At 34.8% G+C, this 23,517-nt stretch overlaps 1 protein-coding gene across 23 annotated transcripts in view; it reads left to right on the top strand.

The window, feature by feature from the left end:
- HDAC9 (histone deacetylase 9) overlaps positions 1 to 23,517 on the top strand; it is a 911,611-nt gene that overhangs the window by 817,715 nt on the left and 70,379 nt on the right. For all 23 annotated transcript variants that reach the window (XM_072783863.1, XM_072783864.1, XM_072783866.1 and 20 more), the window contains one exon: positions 23,089 to 23,222. In XM_072783863.1, coding sequence (XP_072639964.1) covers positions 23,089 to 23,222 — 134 coding nt within the window. The remainder of the gene's footprint in view (positions 1 to 23,088; positions 23,223 to 23,517) is intronic.

Below are 23,517 nucleotides of genomic sequence, written 5' to 3'. Positions count from 1 at the left end.
CCCTGGCTCAAATGTGACAATGTTTAGAGTCAGTCATGACTAAAAACTCAGATTCAAGCATGGGTACTGCTCAATCTAAATGTCCCTTGGACTTTAGTTAGTATGGGGAACAATGGCATTTGGTTATTCAGTAAATACTATTGTTTTAGCTTATTGGCTGATGTGCCAAAAATTGGGATGTTGAATTACTCTTTCCACATCTTACAATTAGGTTGAAAATAAGATATATATGCAAGAAAAGACAGTATCTGGTTAAGTGTGTTCTGTAGGCAAAATGTGTAGTGATCAGGGAAATTTCTGCTGGAGCCATCTTCAATGATGAGTTAGACATAGATGAGAGGAGGAGAAAAGAGCAGATGGAAAGAAGGACACAAGCAAATGTATCACATTTGTTCTTTACAACCATTTGTTGGGCTTTACTTTGTCCTCACATTGTGCTTAAGTAGATAAGTGCACTCTTTCATGTATTTACCTTAACTTCAAGTGTTAATATCCCCAGTTTACAGAAAAAGAAATGGGGACTCAGGGACATTAAACTACATGTCTGAGATGACACTGGTGACAGAGAGAGAAATAGAATTCAAACTCCCAAATCTGTGCTGTTATCCAATGCACTTTTTGGAAGAAAAGCCTAATAGGAATTACAATTTGACGATATGGCATATTGGGGCCTGGATTACCAGCCTAGTAGTTTGAGCATTATCATTTATACATGTTAAGGGGATTTTTGGAGGAGAAACTATAGAAGATGGATAATGGATAGTATTTAGACCCGGTTAATTAGATTGGGATATGAAAAGAAATGCTCTACCAGCAATTTATGATTGAGAATTAGATCTAGAAAAGGAAAGGACTAATGGAAATCTCAGTATTAACTTAGTGAATAGATGTAACTATGGCAGTGAAAAGATTCACTGATGGACAGTTTGCAGCGGGAGGGTAGAGTGTTGAAGGCAGAATGTTGAGAGAACCCATATTTTTTGGATGAAGGAGCTAAAGGAACTGGCAAGGAGATTTAGAGGAGAAGGGGATGGAGGAGAACCTGACAGTGTGATGGCACAAGGCCAGTTAAGAAGACAGTTTCATAATGCAGGGGAGAAAAAAAAGGTTAACGATGCAGAAAATGAGAGTATCAGTAAAGAGATATTGTATATTTAAGAGATATTAATGTATTTTAATTAATTAAATTAATTGATATCAAGAGATATTAAGAAATTTAGATGAGACATCTATTTATAATTTTTCCATTTGCTTATGTTAAGAATAGACATAAGAATTGCATGCTTTTTTCACATGATCATCAAAAATTGCTCCTAGGGTTATTCTGTATGTTGGTAAATTGAACACCAATAAAAAATTAATTTATTAAAAAAAATTGCTCCTAAATGAAGCCACTAAAATAGCTATCTTCTTATTACTGTTTCTTATTTATTGCCTGTCTTTCCCACACCAAAAAGTTATCGTATTCTTACATACTGTAGTCACACACAACCAGTTGGATCATTTATCCCTACAGATTCTTCTACTACCTCCATTTTTCAGTCAGAAACAAAACTTCAGTAGTCCCAATTATTTGATTGAATCAGCAAGTTAAAATGATGAAGTGTCCTAAGAACCTCCCTTTCCTTATGTGCTCAGTGATGATGGCAGTTGGAAATCACCAGAGTTCTCCTATTAATAAACTTTATTTTAATCGCAGGATCTAAAAAGTTTTCCATTGAGAATCATGGCCTCTTAAATCTAGTTCTCTGGTTATTTTAACATAGCCCAAGTCTTTCTGTTTAATAATGTAATATGTCTATTCAAATCAGGCCTTGCACTTTGAAATAGTAATAAGGAGGCAAGTACCACACAGAAAACTTCCCTCAATAAAAACTTAATAAAGAATAAGTCATGATTAATGAGAAGACTTAATTATAAAGAAAAGTCAATGTGCATAGGGATAATTTTATTATCTTTAGAAACGTAAGCCAAAAGGGTATTTATATGTCATTTTGCAAATGATTGTTTCCAAAGAACTGCCTATTATAAATATAACCTATTTATCATTAGCAGAAAGCTTTCTTTGTGTTGGCACTTTACTCTTTATAATTGATCATAAGAGTAACCAAAATGATAGTAACAAGGTAACCAAAATATGAGTGAAATAGTGTCCTTTAAGACTATAGTTTGGGAGAGCCAGGACACAGTTTCATTTGAGAAATCTTCCTAAATAGAGGAAAAGTCCTTTTTGATTCCAGAATTAATAGTTATATAACTCTTATTACAATGAGTATGGCACTTTTAATACGTTTCTCAAATATTAATATTTAAATATTGACATGAGACCTCCATATCTGAGGCTTCTTGATAAAGATAACCCTCTTCTTGAAAGTGTATTTTATGGGCACTAGTGAGAAAAGGAGGGATAGCACTTAAAAGGACTGTTGGGATGCATCCCAGGACAGGGAAGAGGTGAAAGGCAAGTTGAAATGCTACCTCCTATACTATTTCATGGAAATAGTTACCTGAAGTAACAAGGTATTCTATTCTTTTTACTTTTATACCTATTTGTTTTATTGATAAACAAAATAAACTAGATCTGTTTTGTTTTTTGGTGGGCTTAAATCAGTGACTATTACAAAATTATAAAAGATACCAAAGCATCAAACCAAATGGCAGAGCTGGAAGGAACTTCTAAGATTTTGTAGTCAGCACTGAGACCTCAGTTGAGAGACTTATTTTAAATTTAGAGTCTGCGTCTCACCTCAGAGATTTGGATTTCAACTTGGTTGAGAACTAAGGTCAGGAATCTGCATTTTGATAAATATGCATATAATTATATTTAGCCAGAGGTTAACCTCACTTTAAGAAATACTGACTTAGTCCAACCCCTCTACTTGATCCTTAGAGAAATAAAAACCTAGAGATGGGAATTAGCTTTACCCAGCAGGTCAGAGGACTTGAACTGTAATTTACTTGAGAATACCCATTATAATAGTTGGTTAAGGTTATCCAAATTCATAATCAGGAGTGCCACATTGGTGCTGTCACTGATTCTTCACAGGGCTGACTAAGGTAATCTTTTCTAGAAACTAACATTCTTTAGGCAATAAGAATCAGCAAATGTCTTGGGAGGATTAAAGTAGCTGGCAAAGAACATCTGGATATCTCTTCAAATAAATAAATAAATAAATAAATAAATAAATAAATAATATCTCTAATGAATTTAAGTTCAAAAGTATGATGAGTTGCACAACTCTTTTGAGACATAATAGTTACGATAAAAGCCATGTTTCTTTAATAGTTACTTTAAATTTCTTTTGTCATCTATTATTGGTTAGGTAGTTTGGGGCACCCAGTTGCTCTTTTTTTCTAAAGCTATAACACTTATGACTGGGATAAGAAAAATGCCACTGGTTACATCATAATAAAATTCCCACATTTTTTTAGCTCTAGATCTGGCTGTTGATTTCTAGATCCTGACATTTTAACTATTTGTCATAAATTTGAGCTGAAACTTTAAGGGAGGGGCAGTAGACCCAACAGGTGCATATCCCAAAAGTATTCTAGTTTGACTCTTACCCTAGTGAATCTATGATTATCTTTAGTCTAAAAATCAGTTGCTAAATCCCATTACAGACTCTTGTTGAAATAAGTCCATGACCTCCCCATTCTAATAATTCTAGAATTACCAGCAGATTATGCTCCTTCATTTATTCTTAAACATACCCAGCTAATCCAAAAAGTCCTAGAAACTCCTTTTTATCTTTGATCTACTGATACTGTAATCTGGCCTCAGCTTACTTCACTCTCTCAATATTCCAGTCTTGTGATCCTTCAGATACCTTAAGTGCCTTGAACTGTTTTACCTAAAAATGCCACCACCTTCCCTGAAATACTCCATCTTTGCACTGCTGAAGTTTTTATAATATTTTATAATAAAAGTTGGATAGTGGGCCTATTAACAAAGAAACTTCCATAAGATTTAAGACTTCTAGCATGATCAAAGGAAGGCTTCTTTATTTTCCCCTAACTCCAACTTGGGAAAGCAGGAAAAAAATATAAGATAAAAGTCATGACACACAGTGCTGTGGAATATTTAATTTTCTTCTCCAAAGGATGATAGTTATATTCAAGTGTCTGATGGATATGTGAGGTAATTCCTATTTTCATCTACCTTTAGTTCATTCAGTGATTTTTTTCTTTTTTTTAAAATTTTTATTTATTTATGATAGTCACACACACACAGAGAGAGAGAGAGAGAGGCAGAGACATAGGCAGAGGGAGAAGCAGGCTCCATGCACCAGGAGCCCAACGTGGGATTCGATCCCAGGTCTCCAGGATCGCACCCTGGGCCAAAGGCAGGCGCTAAACCACTGCGCCACCCAGGGATCCCCATTCAGTGATTTTTTAATAGCAGATGGGACCTATAGCCTACAGACCAAAACCACTTTGATGATATAGAGATAGATATTTAAAACAAAACCCATTTTGGGTCCATATTGGCAAATGTAATCATGGCATTTGTAATGTCTGTATAGGACCCTAGCCATGTTTGCACCACAGTCTTTCTGCCACACTGTTGGAGAATGGACTACTTTTTAAAGAGCTACTCTTTGGGGCTTATTAGATCCTTACGGGTTTTACTAAATGCTGTGCTTTCCTTTGTAAATGTTCTTTAAGTATTTCAATTAAATGGTGATTTATTTTAAAAATCAGCAATAACAAATGTGTAACAGAAGCCAAGTATTACAGAATTCTTAATCTTTAACAAATACTTTCAGAGCCATTTCGTATTTATTTAACATACAATTGCTGTTTAATTTAATCTAAATTAAATGGTTGCTTGAAACCTATAATTTAGAGAGTTCCTGAATCTCTTTTTATGGTAGGAAAAATGAGAAATCATTGGTTTTGCCCACAGGGTAGATGCTTATCTTTTAAAATCAGGTATTTTTGTCTTGAAATTAAGAACCCAGGTCATTTGGGAAATAGAATTCCAAAGAATGTTTTTGGCTATGAGTCACATGTCCTCATATCCCTTAGAAGAGAATTATTTGGTTTTCTACCATTTAACAAAATTGAAATTTAGCTGATTCTTATGAATTATCATCTGTCTTGTTTATAGGCATCTGTTTGTGAAAAATGTATACATTGACACTCAGTAGTGGAGTTTTTGTTGTTTGTTTGCTTTTGAAGAAAACACCAGGTTACTTTTGGTACTGTATGTTAGGTACTATGCTCGTTGAAAGTATCAATTTAAAAAATATATATAGTTATGAAGTAACCACAAAGACAAGTAGGACAAACTACTGGATCAACTTTTTGGCAATAGTAGGTATAAATATTGCCATGACCATCATTATATGACCAGAATTTGGGGAATGCTGCCATGAATTAATTCTGTACTGAAGTTGAAATACAAGCTTAGTTCCACAAGTTAGTTTTTTGAAAAGCAGTTATTTTTTGGTGGGGGTGGGCGCGGCGGGTAGGAGGAAGGAAGTGATAGTGGTGGTGGTGGTAATGTATTTCTTTTCAAATTGACAATATCAGAAAAATCAAAGTAGATATTTCTTTTTCTGAAAATTAGTTTTTATGAGTGTAAATCAAAGCTTGAGTAAGAAGAAAGGGTTACAGTTATTAAAATTTGATGATTAATACTCAGACACAAGGTACTATGACTATAGCACTAATACATTAAATTAGTGCTTCAGTATTATTTGGGTTTAAACACAGGACAAGTCCCGAATTCAACAATCCAGTTTTTTTATTAGCTTTGCCAGTGATTGTGTTGTTTGGGCAAGTTAATTTCTTTATAACTCATTCTCCCATTTGGGTAGTTGCATGATGAATAAATAAGATAACAATGCATTTTAAATACATAGCATGGTGCCTGGTGATGTTAGCTATCACTAACATTAGTTTATAAGTGATATAAGGATAGAGACTGTCTTGTGCTCAAACCTATATCCTCAATAGCCAGCAGAGTTACTGTCACATAGCAATTTGTCAACAAATATTTCTGAAATAAATGGATTAGCTATAATTATTTTATTGAGTCCCCTTGAAGACATGGCATTCTAGTTTCACTTTGTATAAAAGTAAATTAATGAAATTCTTTATAAATATTATAGTGTGTAAAAAATACCTGTGGTAAGAAGGATCTTTCTCCTTGGTCTGTTGTATTTCTTTTCACCTGAACTTCTTCCACATATACTCTTCCTCACCAGTCTTTGAAAATGATTTTCTACCTATACTGGCCAGTCTTTTTTTTAAATTGTTCTTAGAAAAAGGAAAAGAGATTTTCTATAGTATGTGTATCTTAAGAGCATAACATTTTTCACTGCCTTATTTTTCTCCAAAAATTGCTCTCCAATACAGGCTGACCTCATTTTACTGTGCTTCCCTTTATTGTACTTAGCAGATCATGTGAAATTATGAATTGAAGATTTGTGGCAACTCAGTGTTGATGAAGTCCATTGACACCATTTTCCCAACAGCATTTGCTTGTTGCATGTCTCTGTGTCACATTTTGGTTATTCTCACAATATATCAACCTTTTTCATTACTATTACATTTATTGTGGTAATCTTTGATCAGAGGTCCTTGATGTTACTATTGTAATTGTTTTGGGGCACCATGAACCACACCTATATAAAGTGGCTAATTAACAGATGAATGTTGTGTGGGTTCTGACTGCTCCAGCCACAGCCATTCTCCATCTTTCTCCCTCTCCTCAAGCCTCCCTGATCCCTAAGACACAAAACTATTGAAATTAGACCAACTGATAATCCTCCAATGGCCTCCAAGTGTTCAAGTGAAAGGAAGAGTTGCCCATCACTCACTTTAAATCAAAAGCTAGAAATGATTAAGCATAGTAAGGAAAGCATGTTGAAAGCCAAGAGAAGCTAAAAGTTAGGCCTCTTGTGCCACTGTTGGCCCAGTTGTGAATGCAAAGGAAAAGTTCTTGAAGGAAATTAAAAGTGAGTGATAAGAAAGTGAAACTGCCTTATTGCTGATATAGAGAACATTTTAGGGGTGTGAACAGAAGATCACACCAGCTACAACATTCTCGTAAGCCACAGCCTGATCCACAGCAAGACTCTCTCCTCAATACTGTGAAGGCCAAGAGAGGCCAAGCTACAGAGAAGAGTGTGAAGCTAGCAGAGGTTGGTTCGTGAGGTTTAAGGAAAGAGGCCATCACCATAACATAAAAGTACATGGTGGACAGCAAGTGCTGATGTGGAAGGTCCAGCACCTTATCCAGAAGATGTAGGTAAGGTAACTGAGGACGGTGGCTACCCTAATCAAGAGATTTCATAGTACAGAGAACAGCTTTCTATTGGAGGACGATGCCGCCTAGGACTTCCATAGCTGGAGAGGAGAAGTCAATGCCTGGCTTCAAAGTTTCAAAGGATAGGCTGACTCTCTGGTTAGGGACTAATGCAGCAAATGACTTTAGGTGGGAGCCGATACTCATTTACCATTCTGAAAATCGTAGGGCCCTTAAGAATTATGCTAAATCGACTCTACCTACACCCTGTAAATGGAACAAAGCCTGGCTGGCAGTACATCTGTTTACAACATGGTTTACTGAATACTTTAAGCCCGCTGTTGAGACCTAGTGCTCAGAGAAGAGATTCTTTTCAAAACATGACTGCTCATTGACAGTGCACCTGGTCACCCAAGAGCTCTGGTGGAAACATACAACAAGGTGAATGTTGTTTTCTGGCTGCTAACACAGCATCCATCCTGCAGTCTGTGGATCAAGGAGTAATTTCAACTTTCAAGTCTTCTTGTTTAAGAAATACTTTTCATAAGGCTACAGCCTTCATAGGCAGTGATTTCTCCAATGAAACTGGGCAGTGTAAATTGAAAACCTTCTGGAAAAGATGCACCACTGTAGATGCCATTAAGAACATTGTGTTGGGATGCCTGGGTGGCTGAGTGGTTGAGTGTCTGGCTTCAGCTCAGGGTGTGATCCCCGGTCCAGGGATCAAGTCCCATATTGGGCTCCCTGTGGGGAGCCTGCTTCTCCCTCTGCCTCTGTCTATGCCTCTCTCTCTGTGTCTGTCATGAATAAATAAATAAAACCTCAATAAAAAAAGAACATTGTGGTTTGTGGGAGGAGATGAAAATATCAATATTCACAGGGGTTTGGAAGAAGTCAATTCTAACCCTCATGGAACACCATGAGGGGTTCAAGACTTCAGAAGAGGGAATAATTGCAGATGTGGTGGAAATAGCAGGAGAACTAGAACTAGATGTGGAGCCCGAAGATGGGACTGAATTATACAACCTCGTGATAAAACTTGAATAGTTGAGGAGTTCCTTCTTATGGATGAGCAAAGAAAGTGGTTTCTTGAAATGGAATCTTCTCCTGCTGAGGATGCTGTGAAGATTATTGGAATGAAGCAGAGGATTCAGAATACTACATATATTAGTTGATAAAGCAGCCACAGGGTTTGAGAGGATTGACACCCATTTTGAAAGAAGTTCTCCTGTGGGTAAAATCTGTCAAACACCACATACTGCAGAGAAATCCATTTGCAAAAGGAAGATCCCGTTGATGCACAAAATTTGGGTGCCAAACCACCCGAATCTTCAGCAACCCCCATCAGTCAGCAGCTATCAACATCCAGGCAATAGCCTCCATGAGCAAAAATGTAAAGTCTGAAGCTCAGTTGGTTGTTAGAATTTTTTGGTAATGAAATATTTTTACTTAAGTTATGTGCATTGCTTTTTTTTAGGCGTAATGCTATTGGACACTTAATAAACTACAGTCATAGTGTAAAAATCATTTTTATATGTATTGGGAAACTAAGAAATTCATTTAGCTCACTTTATTACAGTGGTATGGAACCAAACCCACAATATCTCCAAGGTATGCCTGTATCATCTGGACTTTGCATCCACAAAATTGAGTATTATGTTCTAAAAGCAGGGACTCCAGAGTGAGAGGGTTCAAATCCTACCTGTGCTGTTTTACCTTTTACGATTTACCTAACCTCTCTGTGTTTGTTTTGTTATATCCACAGTGGCAATAGTGGTAATAATTTTTTTTTCTATTTGTTTTGGGGGTAAGGGACAGTTGAGCACTAAGTAAGTTTTAAAGTATTTATATCAGAGCCTACCCTCCATAAGTTTTATATAAATTAGCTATCATCACACATTCAGCCAGATCCATAATGTCAGCTTTATGTCTCTATACTATCTATATCATTCATTTAATTAACATAATGAGAGTGCTCAGCACTCTAGTAGGCAATGGATATACTAAGTCAGGCAAGACATGGTCCCTGTTTACACCCTGGTACAGTAAACTCACAAATTAATGAGTATATAGGTAGCAATAGGTAGAAAGGGGCATATAGGAATAATTCTACATTGTGCATGGGGCTTAGAATGCTGCTTGTGCTGAATTTAAAAGATGATTAGGGATTAACTGGGATGATTAGGGATTAACTGAACTTGAACAGGGTATTTCATCAGCAGAAGCTCATCAAATGTACCATTTGATCAATCAAATTGTATAGATCATAACTCTAAGTCAAGGAAAGACTAAATTTGGAAGAATGGCATAAGATGGGGCTAGAGAGAGACCATATCTTGAAGGCTTTGAATTTAATCCTCAAAGTTGTAAAAAATCAATGACAGGTGGTTAGATGACTGGTATTTTGAGCCTACCTTTCTATGTCAGTGAGCCTAGAGTTTTCTGGTGACATGTCTACTTATCTATGCTCAGAGGCTTCTCCTAACTTGTACACTCTTTAAGCCGTGTAAGACCTCCCAGAATTCCTTGACTACAAGATATATTAATTAGAAAAGTCTTACAGTGGCCAAACTTTTCCAGCCAGACAGATGTGGCCAATGATCGTACATCTTTAACAAGCCCTTCCTTCTTTAGAAGAGTTTACAATTTTAGAAATCTCTCTGCTTGAGAAAGATCACCTAATCTACATAAATTCAGGTTCATCCAGGAGTGAAGTTCTCATGTTCTTTTAAATAGAGTGACCCACTGAAACATCTGGGTGGCTCAGTGGTAGAGGGCCTGCCTTCAACTCATGGCTAGATCCTGGGGTTCCAGGATCAAATCCCACATTGGGCTCCCTGTGGGGAGCCTGCTCTTCCCTCTGTCTGTGTGTCTCTCCTTCTGTCATAAATACATACATACATACATACCTAAAAAAAAATAGAATGACCCACAGATTTTGGCTTTGGTTCAAGGTAATAATAGAAATCAGCAGCAAATTTATTTGAAGAATCTCATCACACATGAAAACTCATCACAACCCTTTTGTTTCCCAACGATCCATCTTTCCGAGATAAATGAACGTTTTGTTCAGATATTGTCAAGGTACTTATCTTGTTCCTCAGTATACTGGCTCTTGGCACTTAATGGAGAAAATAGTTTGGCAATTAGTGAAGAAAGTTGAATACTTCTGGCACATAGTGACACACATTGGTTACCTCATCTTCCAAGTGAAAAGTAATCATGCTTTTCAAAATCATTTGGATATTTTTGGGTTTGGGTCCTGACATTACTTTATTCTAGTTGTGTGACCTCGGGAAAGTTACTCAACTTCTTTTTGTTTGTTCCTCTATAGAATGTCTGATATTCTTCCCTCGACTTGGAGGTTATTATCTATACAATTTGATTAATCAAACAGTACCCACATTTATGAGGCTCTGCTGATGAAATAGCCTGTCCATGTTCAGTCAACAACTACTCATCTTTTTTTTTGAGCTACTCATCTTTTAAACTCAGCACAAGCAGCATCCTAAATCCCCTGTGCAATGTAGAATTATTCTATTTTTACCTCATGAGGTCGGTGTGAGAATTGGATGAAACATCTCTACAAAGTCCAATAACCTAGCACAGGATAAATATTTCAGAATTTCTAATTTTTGTAGTGGCCATAATTATAGTTTCAGCTTTCTTAGACCTGCAGTACATTCAGCAATATATGAAAATTTAGTAGCTTAAAACACCACCCATTAATTACCTCATGGTTCTACGGTCACAAATCTAGGGAGATACTACTGAGTTCTCTGCTTCAGGTCTCACATAGCTGATATAAGAGCCACGCTGGTTCCTTATTCTGAAGATTCTAAGAAATAATCCTCTTCTGAGTTCATTCAGGTTGCTGGCTGAAATTCAGTCCCTTGCACTTACAGAAATGAGGTCCCCCTTTCCTTGGTGGCTAAAAGTTACCAATATTCCTTTTTACATGATGCCCTCCGTTTTCAAACCAATAATGATACATCAGTCCTTCCTATCCTTCAAATCTATCTCTCCAACTTTCCCTTACGGGGCCAGCTGGAGAAAACTCTGTTTTTAAGGGATTCGTGTGATTAGGTTATATATCCACCTCCTTTGTGCTAAACACTGTCCCAAATTTCCCTTTTGGTTTAGTTATTCAACTTAAAAATCCTTTTGCAATACTGCATGAGTGTAACCATACCAACCTATGCACTAAAAAAGAAGAGGATTATACAAGCGCAAGAGTCATTAGAGTTATTCAAGGTCATTCTCAGAATTTTGCCTACCTTACTAATTTAAATGCAATCAAGTAAACTTGAATATGTTCATTCCAAATTCACTCATTCTGTCAATAAACATGTACTGTACTCCTACCATGTACCAAGCTGTATGTATGTTAGATCTCCAAGTGTTAATCAATTCTTAGCAATTTAATATTTTGAAATAAATTTTAAAAAGCAGGATTGTCTGGAAATATCAGTTCCTGTCCACCAGACTTACTCTTCTGCATCTTGCTTTCTGGAGCTACAATATGTATGATCCTATGTCAGCATACTTGAGTATTCTAGAACTAGGTTTACTAATTGAAAAACTAAATAAATGAAAGAAAAATACCATCTAGAAGACATTACCTATTTATTTAATAGAGCTTTTAAATCATTAAGAGGGCTAATGGCTTAAGATGAGGAAGTAATAGTTACTGATACTGCCTGTGTGTCAAGTACTGGATGGATGCATTTTACAGACATTACTTTGGGGAAACTAATCAATATTACTATTCCTGTGTCATAAATGGGAAGCTGAAGAAAAGATAGACAAATATGTAACACTGCAAATGTTTGAATATCTCCTCTATTATCTTCTGAGTTTCCTCTTAGCAGATATATTTCATCTATTAAGCTTTATTTAAAAGTATGTTTTAAAATAAACAATTATCTTTCTATATGTTAAATTTTACCTATCTCCATGCATACCTCTTATATTTTAGTTCCTTGAAGGCAGGAAGTATATGTTACTTATCCATGTATTTCCCTAGCTGTTATTACAGTATGTGCTCAGTAAATACTGGTTGATTTTGAGTAGTGCAAGCTACTTTAATGGGATCATCATTGCTTAGCATAAGTCTGTTCTGCTCTTGTTCCATCCCACTTGGTCAATTATGCATGAACATTGGTGAGAGAATAGATCCCATGTGTTTGATGCATTATTGAAAACAGCAGTAAAAACTAGTGATTGGCAAATCAAATTGCAATTGGGGTTTGGCAAAAAATATTGTTGAGGGGTAGGAAGAAATGGTCCTATGATGTCCAAAAGCATTTTCTAGGGATTTTTTTTTCCTAACTGGTTTTATATTTGTGTATTTTAAGGGAAATTTAATTCACATGTTTCTGGTTTGTTTACACTTAGCACACCAAAGCAATGATTTGTGAAAGCAATTTGGTATCTAGGAACTCTTTTTAAAGTTCCTTTTGAACTAGAAATCATGTCTAAAAATATGAGCAGTATTAATATCTATTGAGTTGGCTGAATGTAAGAAATGCACTCACTGAGAGTTTTGGGTTCTCGCCCCAACTATATTGTCAACTGTTTGCCTTTATAATTCACCTTTCTGGGTCTTAGTTTCCTCATCCTTAAAATGAAAATATTGGAATATAGAATCTTAAAATTCATTTCTAGATCTAAAATTCCATGTTTAAAATCCTTTATTAAAAAAGATAAAAAGTAAAAAAAAAAAAAGATAAAAAGTACTATGAGACAGGCTCTGTTTGATGTAGGTGCTTATTTTTTTGAGGTACCTTCATATGATTAGATATTCATTTCAAATCTGTGAGACAGAATAATTAATCCTTTTTTTTAAAGATTTCATTTATTTATTTATGACAGAGAGAGAGAGAGGCAGAAACACAGGCAGAGGAAGAAGCAGGCTCCATGCAGGGAGCCTGACGTTGGACTCGATCCCAGGTCTCCAGGATCACACCCTGGGCTGAAGGCGGCGCTAAACCGCTGGGCCACTGGGGCTGCCCAGAATAATTAATCCTTCATTATATTTACAGGTGAAAAAACTGAGATTCAAATATCTATTTCAAGTATCAGATTTATATATAAAACTATGGCACATAGTAGGAATTTAGTAAATGTTGATTTATAGGTAGATCATAGATGGGGGATGATGGATGGATGGATCAATGAATGAATGGATGGATAATCAAAATGCCTGTCAACCTTTTTTGCCATCTTATTCTCAGGAGTTCTTCAGAACAAATGTTTTCCAAAAATAATGGCATTGAAGTATTCTGTTTCCTCAGACTTTAAGATAAAAACCAACTTCATTTTTTTTCAAAACCAACTTCATTTTTTTTCAAAAGATGCTGAGAATATAAACTCACCTCCTTGACCATAACTGACTGGAACAGCAAAGGAATTTTGACTATAGTTGAAAGTACCTTCTTTAAAACATATGCAATATTTATAGGGCTGCTTAAAATAAGCCAACTGAAAGATTTAATGATAATAATCTCCATATTTCTTCTAAATTTGATTTCCGGTTTCAATGAACTTGGAAAGAGTCCTAGGACATCAAATAAATAAAGATCTTAATATGAAATGAATCTTCAGAATATGTTCATAAATTTACATTTTAAACATGACCAGAAAATATATATCTTTGCCCATTATTAAGGTGATACTTTAATGAAAAATTTTCATTTGCATGAAATAAACTTTTTTGGCTACAGATGAAAGGATTTTATGGTAGCGACAATGGTTTTGTGAGTTAAATGATCCCAACATCATCAGGAATGAATCACAAGTGCCTACCATATGAATTACAGCACTATGAGTCTTAAAAAGGTATTTCTGTGGAAAGCATTCTTCCCATCTGTAACAATCAGATTCTGCTTTGAAGTCCTGCTAGAGTCTCACAATACATGAGACAGCCACATGCTACCCAAACTTCTCTCTCAACTTGAGTTTGACTGCATTTTCCCAAAGAACAATATGGCAATTTAATGATGAAGGAGTTTATAGAGGAAAATGGCTACAGTTTTTATAATTATACTTCGCTGTATGTGCATTCTTCAGTGATCCCTTCTGGACATAACTATAGAGATTAGGCCAGTGGATAAGCAAAATTAAATTTCAAATTAAAATGGGACAAAGTGTCTCCTTTAATCCCTACTGTATTGAATCTGCAATGAAGTCTTCACAAGTATTTCAGGCCCAAATGAAACTAAGCTGTGAGAAATATGAATAAATTGTTATTGAGACTTTTTAACTATATCAGAAAGAGTTACAAGAATGATATAAATTAATAATATAGTAGGTGTCAGTATTTCGAAGAGAATGTCACTACTGCTGATTTTCACTCTGCTACCTCTTCTGAATGGGTATGGGTGTGAAGATTGCCTCTGTCATTCCTGGATTTGGGGGGCTTGTTTTTCTTTTTGTTTTTGTTTTTAGTTGAAACTTTCCTCAACAGACAAAAAATAATAGTGGAAAAACACTTGCAGTGAATGGGAAACTGACATCAACAAAGTTAAGAGATTAATATAAGTAGAAGTAAAATGACCTGTCTAGAATCAGTGCCTTTGTGTCTATTTACTGTGTGTATGTGAGAGAGAGAGAGAGACAGAGAGAGACAGAGAGAAAGAGAAAGAGAGTGTGTGTGTGTCTATCTCTGTATTAATCCAATGAATTATGACCCAGGTACTTTCTCTGGCAATTGGTTGCTGATTCTAGAGTCTAATCTATTACAGGATGACAAAATAACAATGGCAACTAAATTGTAGGTTGGAGAGAAGTCCCTCTTCGGTGTACAACAGAATTCCTTCGTCTTAACTTCCCTAGAGAATTCCAATTCAACGTTTTTGTAATTTCATAAGAGAAATAGGCTATCTGGGAGTATCTCTCATTTCCCTGGGCTTTTATAATAATGTTTCAGTTAGGGATCCCTGGGTGGCGCAGCGGTTTGGCGCCTGCCTTTGGCCCAGGGCGCGATCCTGGAGACCCGGGATCGAATCCCACGTCGGGCTCCCGGTGCATGGAGCCTGCTTCTCCCTCTGCCTGTGTCTCTGCCTCTCTCTCTCTCTCTGTGACTATCATAAATAAATAAAAATTGAAAAAAATATTAAAAAAAAATAATGTTTCAGTTATCCACAACAGGCATTGCTGAATACATCTAGGTTCTAAAAGAATGGAGTATATAGAGTATCGGAACTTAGTTCCCATTTTGCCTTTATATGCTCTGCTATTATGATCTCGTAACTGATAAGAAAGAAAAATTAATTTTAAAAATAGGCCTCTTTCGATTATAAAATAATACATAATAACACTAGCATCAAATAAATGCTGATATGAAGTGGCCCTTTGGGATGCCTAGGTGGCTCAGCGATTGAGCCTCTGCCTTTGGTTCAGGGTGTGATCCGCAGTCCAGGAATAGAGTCCCACATTGGGCTCTCTGCGAGGACCCCACTTCTCCCTCTGTCTATGTCTCTGTCTCTGTGTCTCTCATGAATAAATAAATAAGATTTTTTTGTAAATAAATAAGTAAATAAATAAATAAATAAATAAATAAATAAAGTGGCCACTTTAACCATACAAGAGGATACTATTTGCAATCATATACAAAACTGAAAACCTAGTAACAAATATATAAAAATAGAATTGATTGGCATATTAATATGTTTAAAATAATATTGTGAGGATTTGAAAAATGTTTCCCACTAGAGATAATTGTAAGTTAAAAAATTATGATATTTATTTTTAAAATACACAAAAACAAAAAGTATGAAATACCACAGAAGGAGAATTGGCAAATCTTTGGTTAGTAGGACTGTGGATTTACTGTTATAAACATTACAATTACTTTATTGCTATTCATTATTTTATTATTTATTAACTATAAGAAAATACACTTATATAATATATAACTATATATATTGCTATTTTATTTTATTTACTATTTATTCATTATTTTCCAAATATTCTACATTGAATTTGTGTTAATTTTGGTTTCCAAAACAGTTTTTTTATTAGTGGAAATTAAAATAAAGCTAGTTAGTGTTTTTTCTTCTCAGTATGACTATACCCTGGGAACTATTTGGGAAACATCAGATAGAAGTGTTTGAGACATACCATTTTGAAGGATGAATCCTTTTTTTGTCCATAACTTAGTTATTAAATACATATCTAAAGTGGGGCACCTGGGTGGCTCAGTGGTTGAGCATCTGCCTTTGGCTCAGCTCATGATCCCGGGGTCCTGGGATGGAGTCCTACATCCCTGTAGGGAGCCTACTTCTCCCTCTGCCTATGTCTCTGTCACTCTCTCTTTGTCTCTCACTAATTAATAGAATCTTTTTAAAAATAAATACATATCTAAAGTTTAATTATTGAGATTTCTTTGAGCGATTTTTCATTTCAAACAGCTTTTCTGAACTTAAAAAAATGCTAACACAATATGACTTCTAGCCAGAAGTAATACCCTATAGAATATCAGGAAATCTAATTGAAACTGATAATTTGAACAAGGCCATATTTACAACTTACTTTGTAATTCTTTTCAGAAACAAAAAATTACATTTGCTTCTAGTAAACCAACAGAACTAAACAGAATTTCTAACTGAAAATGCCCTTCCAATTCTCTTCCCCAGTGGTGTCCCATTCTTGGTAGTTACCACTTCAGCTCTGTTTGTTCATGAAAAGAAATGACTTGTTACAATGTAGCTTCCTTCTCATACTTGTAATTTAATGCTGATTAAATTAAATTAATTTAATGCTTTCTGAAACAACCAGGCTGCACAGAGGATTCCTCTAGTGTAGTGGCAGTAGTATAGTAGTGTTAGCATTTCGTTAATGCCTCATTCTGGAAGATTTCCTCAAAAGAGTGTAAGGAGCCAAATTTCACTTTGAAAAAAAGTATTTCTTACAGAATTCCATCCTAGTCAGTGCAAAAGTAATAGAAAAGACTGCCAAATCTGATTTTCAGTAGATATATACCAATTTCAGTGACTACCCTGAGTGTGCCCATGTTGCTGCTCCACAGGCTTCTCCCTAAGCTCTACTCCCACTCCCAAAATAATCCAGAAGCTAAAGGTATATATGGACCTTCAGAACCTAGTTCCATCACCATATTTGATGATTGCTTTAGCCCAAGATGCAACATGTTATATAGATACGTTTTTCCACTTGATCATTTTTTTCCCATAAGCCCTCACACTCAGGACACTCCAACCATCCTGAAAACAAATTGCTAGTTATGCTTCACTATAATGTTTCAACTGTTCAGGTTAAGTTTATTGTAACAAGCAGGGTGGGCTTTTGTGCCTTTTGTAGTAAAAACTTTAAATCCAACTTGCAATTATGCCTATTAAAAATGTTTCACATACACCCCACTGAAACTTTTATCTCACATGTCCTAGAAAATAATACCTTGACATTAATAGCCATGCTTGGCTTTTCAAATACCCCATATATATGTACAGGAGTAATGGACACAGTAGAACTCAGGTTAAAAACTAAAGTTATTCTTGAGTTCCTTACTTTGATTGGAAGAGGGCACAGGCCTTGTAGATATTCATTTCTTTATTTCACTTGAATCTTTTGTGCAAGCATAACTCAAAAGTTCAGCTGCTTCAATCTGTGGCTCAAAAATCACATGGGTAACATGTGAATGGAAATAAACCCTGTAGGTAGAAGAAAGAGGAATTTGGATAGAGATCAAAGATTAGCTTCATTCCATTCTTTCCTTTTACTTTTTACTATCCCATCTAAATTTGGTATTTTATGGGACTTTTTTTCCAGGGGTAAGAGTGAACTTAAATCAGATTTGAGACTTTCTTTCTCTTTCTCTTTTTCTAAGTCTGTGTGATTTGATCTGCTCAATAATGACTTTAGATAATTGAATTCTCAAATGTTAGGAACCTTTACTATGAAAGATATGGCATACTGCCTTGATTTATTATTATTATATGTTTAAGTTCTCATTATAGTCCTGGTTTAGAGTTATAGGAAAAACTCTTCTGAATATTTAACAATATGATTAGCAGAAATATTTGCCTATTTGCCTCTGAGTATTATGAGTATTTCTTGCTTTTTTATTTTCTGGAATGGAACAGTTACTATGTGCTATTAACTTTTAATATTTCTAACCATTAGAGATCAAAACTTTGCCATACACATCTTAGCATTCTTTTTATAGTAATCATGTAAGAAGGTAGGGAGTTTAGTGCGGTCATCCCCATAAGTGGCCCATGGAAAACTCCATTTGATATCATCATGAGGTTCATAAAAAGAAATATTATAGTGCTTGAAAACACTTTTTATCTATTTTTAAAAATCTTTGTAGGATAATTTTTGAAAACTATTTAGAAATATAGAGTAATTAGGGGAATCCCTGGGTGGCTCAGCAGTTTCGCACCTGCCTTCGGCCTACGGCATGATCCTGGAGTCCCAGGATCGAGTCCCATATCGGGCTCCCTGCATGGAGCCTGCTTCTCCCTCTGCCTATGTTTCTGCCTCTCTCTCTCTCTGTTCTCTCAAGAATAAATAAATAAAATCTTTTAAAAAAAAAGAAATATAGAGTAATTATAAATGACTATTTTGACTTCTATCAAAATATTAGCTAAGTGGGTAGAATCAACAATGAAGTACTTCAAGGTAGTGAGGAAGTAAAATTTTGTTTCTGGCTAACCTCAAGTGCTAGAGCAATACTGAAATTCTGGACAGTTATGCTTTATTGGATGAATATCTCAGTGCATTCCAAGGATTAAGAATATATTATTCTATTTTTCCAAAATGGAAGCAACTTAGTTTAGTTTTGAGATCTCATTGTTTCACAATTTTATAGGTTTTCATTTAGTTCTATCAACTTTATTTTGAGAATTCCTTTCGCAGAGCCACAATGCTATGGAGAAGAAGAGATCAGCCTTGAAAGTAGCCCAGTCAGTCTTGCAGGGCATGCACTTCCATATTTAAGATTATTCTTTCACATTTTTATGGATGTAGAAATACCCTAAGTATTATAAGCACCACACAATTGAGGGGAAATGAAATAATGTCCTTTATACTGTAGAATGGATAATACAAGAAGCAGAAAAATTTGAATTAATGTAAACGTTGAAAAATGAATGACAAAACTATGAAAACAAAAATGTTATTGATTTGCAAGTGTGGAGGGGTGGAGAGGAAGGATGAATAGGTTGAGAATAGGATTTTTAGGACAGTGAAACAATGGGCAGCCCAGGTGGCTCAGCGGTTTAGAGCCGCCTACAGCCCAGGGCGTGATCCTGGAGACCCAGGATCGAGTCCCCATATCAGGCTCCCTGCATGGAGCCTGCTTCTCCCTCTGCCTCTCTCTCTCTCTCTCCTATGTATTTTCATGAATAAATAAATAAAATCTTTAAAAAAAGGACAGTGAAACAAAATATATGATACTATAATGGTAGGTACATGACATTATGCATTCGTAAAAACCCACAGAACCATACAACACAAACAGTAAATCCTAAACATTGGCTTTTATTATCAATAATATATCAATACTGGCTCATCGACTGTAGCAAATGTACCACACTAATGTAAGATATTAGTAATAGAGGAAATGACAGGTGAATGGAAACTCTCTGTACTTTCTGCTCAGTTTTTCTTTAAACCCAAACTGCTCTAAAAAATAAAAGCTATTAATTATTAAAAATATAATTGATTTAAAATTAAACATTATTCCTTGTAAGTTCCTTAAACATATTAAAAAATGCAATGCCATATTGAACACATTATTTACTTTCACTTATTTTTTTTTGCAAATGTCCTTGAAATTGGGCAAGTTGGATGCAATGTTAATTTTTTTTAATGTTGAATGAGAGACATTTACATTTGGCAGTATGAAAGTCTATCTATCCTGAAACACTTCTACATAAAGGTATCAAAACTACTTTTTAAAATTCATGAATGACTTCCAAAAAGATCAAAGGAGATTAACAAATCCTATAGTTGTTGGCTACCCTTGGCTATCCAAAGTCTCCAGCTGGATAAAGGTTGAACATTAATTACTACTGCATACTGGAAAAGGGAGTCAAAGCCTTGGGCCTATGATGGAAAAAGTTTTGATTAGAGACCAGCATAAAGAAAGGAATAAGAAAGAGGCAACTCTAACGAAAAGGGTGAATGGAAGAGGAAATACTGCTGAATTAAAACAACAAATCTATCTTAGCTAGGGCTATGAATAGAAGGATTTTCAAAATATTGAAAAGAAAATGGGGGGAAGCCTCATTTTTTTTTACATGAGAATTGCAGTCAGGTTTTCGGGTCCACATTTACAATAACTACATTAAAAAAAGTCCCTGAAACCTAAGAGTTTAAAATTTATCTTAAATGGTACTATCACAGTCATCCTGTAGAGGCAAATAAAATCACACTTAACCCAGGTTTCAAAAATAGATCAAATTCAGTTTAAGTTTCGAAAACTTCTCACATAGGAAGCTCCAATGTATATGAGCTCAATAATAATAATAATAATAATAATAATAATAATAAAACAGAGGAGAATTAAGACATCATGAGGATGATTCAGCAGAAATAACAAATAGTAATATTAGGTCATAAAGATTTCAAATAACAGATACAGAATGTAAATTAATTATTGATAAATAAAAGGAAGAAATAAAAACATGAGCAAATAGTAAGAAACTATAAAAATAACTAAGAAGTTATGAAATCTAACTAAATAGAGCATTTGGAATTGAACAGTATAATCACTATAATGAAGATACCAATAGAAATGTTAAATAGTAGATAAGACACATGCGAAGAAAGGCTGGAAATTAGATCTGAAATAAAAATACATATAATTCAGGACAGAAAGAGACAAAAAAATGAAATAAACCTTAAGAGACATTGAGAATACAATAACAATAACCACATACATCTAATTGGAATTCTAAAATAAGATAATAAATAAACAACTCTATTTCAATAAATTTGAACACTTAAATAAATTTCTAAGAAATATAACTTATGAAGATAGAGAAAGCATGAGTAGTCCTATAGTTGCTAAAGAAATTCAATCTTCCTCAAAAAAAACACAAAGCTCAAATGGTTGTAGAGGAGATTTCTACTCAACTTTCTAGAATCATATAATGGAAAAAGGAGATTCTTACCATATCAATATTCAACATGGTCAATACAGGACTGGAAAATTATAGATTAACTGCATTCATGTACATAGGTGAAAAAAATCCCAAACAAAGCACTAATAAAACAAATCAAGTTGTGTGCAAAAAAGATAATTACATCACAATCAAGCTTATTTTTCTCCATAAATTCAATGATGGCTTAATGTTAGAAACATTAATTAATGTAACACAACACTATGAAATTTTAGGAGAAAAAAATCTCATTTTGGTGTAAACAAATTTAACAACCATTTATAAAAAAAACCTTTAATTCAAAGTAGAAATAGAAAGGTCCCTCCTGGGCAGCCCAGGTGGCTCAGAGGTTTAGCGCCACCTTGGGTCCAAGGTGTGATCCTGGAGACCCAGGATGGAATCCCACATTGGGCTCCCTGCATGGAGCCTGCTTCTCCCTCTGCCTGTGTCTCTCCCTCTCTCTCTCTCTTTCTCTCTGTCTTTCATGAGTAAATAAATAAAATATTTAAAAATAATAAAAAAAGAAAGGTCCCTCTTAAAACTGAATGAAGCCACAATAAAAAGCCATTAAAACCATTATTCACTCGCTTGGTAAATTATACCAAATATTGGTAAGGACATAACTAAATGGAAATTTTTATATATGCCACTTCTCAGAATGGATTGGTTGTAGCCTTTTAGAAATAATCTGGTATTATTTAGCAGATTTTAAGCCACAATGATTTTACTCCACTGTTGCACACGTGAACCAAAGAGTGCTATAAAAACATTCATGAAGGCATTGTTTGTAATAAAGCACTGGGGTTTGGTAATAACAAAAAATGCAAATATCTGTCATCAAGAGATTGGGTAAACAAGTTCTTTTATACTCATGATATGGCCTACTAGATAGCAAAGAACTATTGCTACTTTTATCAACAGAGATGATCTAATAAGATGTTGTATGCAAAGAGCAAGTTGTGAAAATATCAAATCACTTTTATAAAGTTCAAAAAAATTAAACAAAATAAAGCAAAGGAAATATCACACAAAGTCAGGATCCTAATTTCCTGCAGAGTGGAGGAAAGATATTAATAGAAGTACACAAGGGGCTTTAAAAGTATTGCTAACATCATTTTCCTTAAATTGGAAAGAGAGTGAGTTGACAGGTGTTTCTCATACCATTAAACTTTAGAATGTATAGATATTGGTTTTTTTTACATTTATTAACTTTCATAATCAAAATTATGTCTATAAAAATCTGATGTGATAAGTAATTTGAAGGGATGTGTAAAAAACCTCTTTTTATAATAAAGTAAGACAGATAATGGAGATAAGAAACAAAGTCAAACATATATCTGATTTGATATATGTATTATTGACCTCATTAACACTTGCCAAATGCTACTCAGATTTTTCATCCAAGTACACATAGAATATGTTGTGAAAGGTACTAGTATACACTGATGAGAAATCATAGTGATTGGTGTAAATTTTGGTTGTGATACTGCTTAGTTGTTGGATCTTGGATTTTGGTTCCCACATTTGTAAAATATAGATAATAATAGTACCTAATTTATCAAGTTATTGTATGTATTAAATGAATTAGCCCATGGAAGGTGCTGAGAAAAGACACACACAGAATAAAAGTTCAATCAACATTAGATTCTAGTAGTATTCTCTTTTGATTTAATACTTTGAAATGTTCTGTTTGTGTTATGATAGGCTTTGGTCATTTGACGAAGCAATTGATGACATTGGCTGATGGACACGTGGTATTGGCCTTAGAAGGAGGACATGATCTGACAGCCATCTGTGATGCATCAGAAGCCTGCGTAAATGCTCTTTTAGGAAATGAGGTAAAAAAAAATTAAAAGTTTACAAAAGTAGCACTAAAGAACTAGTGATGTATGCATCCATATACTTATTTTTTTAATCCCACATAATCAGAAAGCAGAGTATTGCTCTTACAATTTTAACAAAGAAGGTAAACTTCTAGGAGTTTACATGTACTCTTGTTACATGGTATAACTTTTGTCCAGTTAATCCACTGCACTTCCTTCAATCAGGTTATTTGCAAACTCAATAAATAAGTAACTCTTGGGTGAAGAAAATCTTTATATATTGTCCCAGCTAATAAGCATTTAAACACTG

This window comes from Canis lupus, chromosome 18, assembly GCF_048164855.1.
Source record: "Canis lupus baileyi chromosome 18, mCanLup2.hap1, whole genome shotgun sequence".
Taxonomy (NCBI): domain Eukaryota; kingdom Metazoa; phylum Chordata; class Mammalia; order Carnivora; family Canidae; genus Canis; species Canis lupus.
This window is presented reverse-complemented; position numbering and strand designations above follow the sequence as displayed.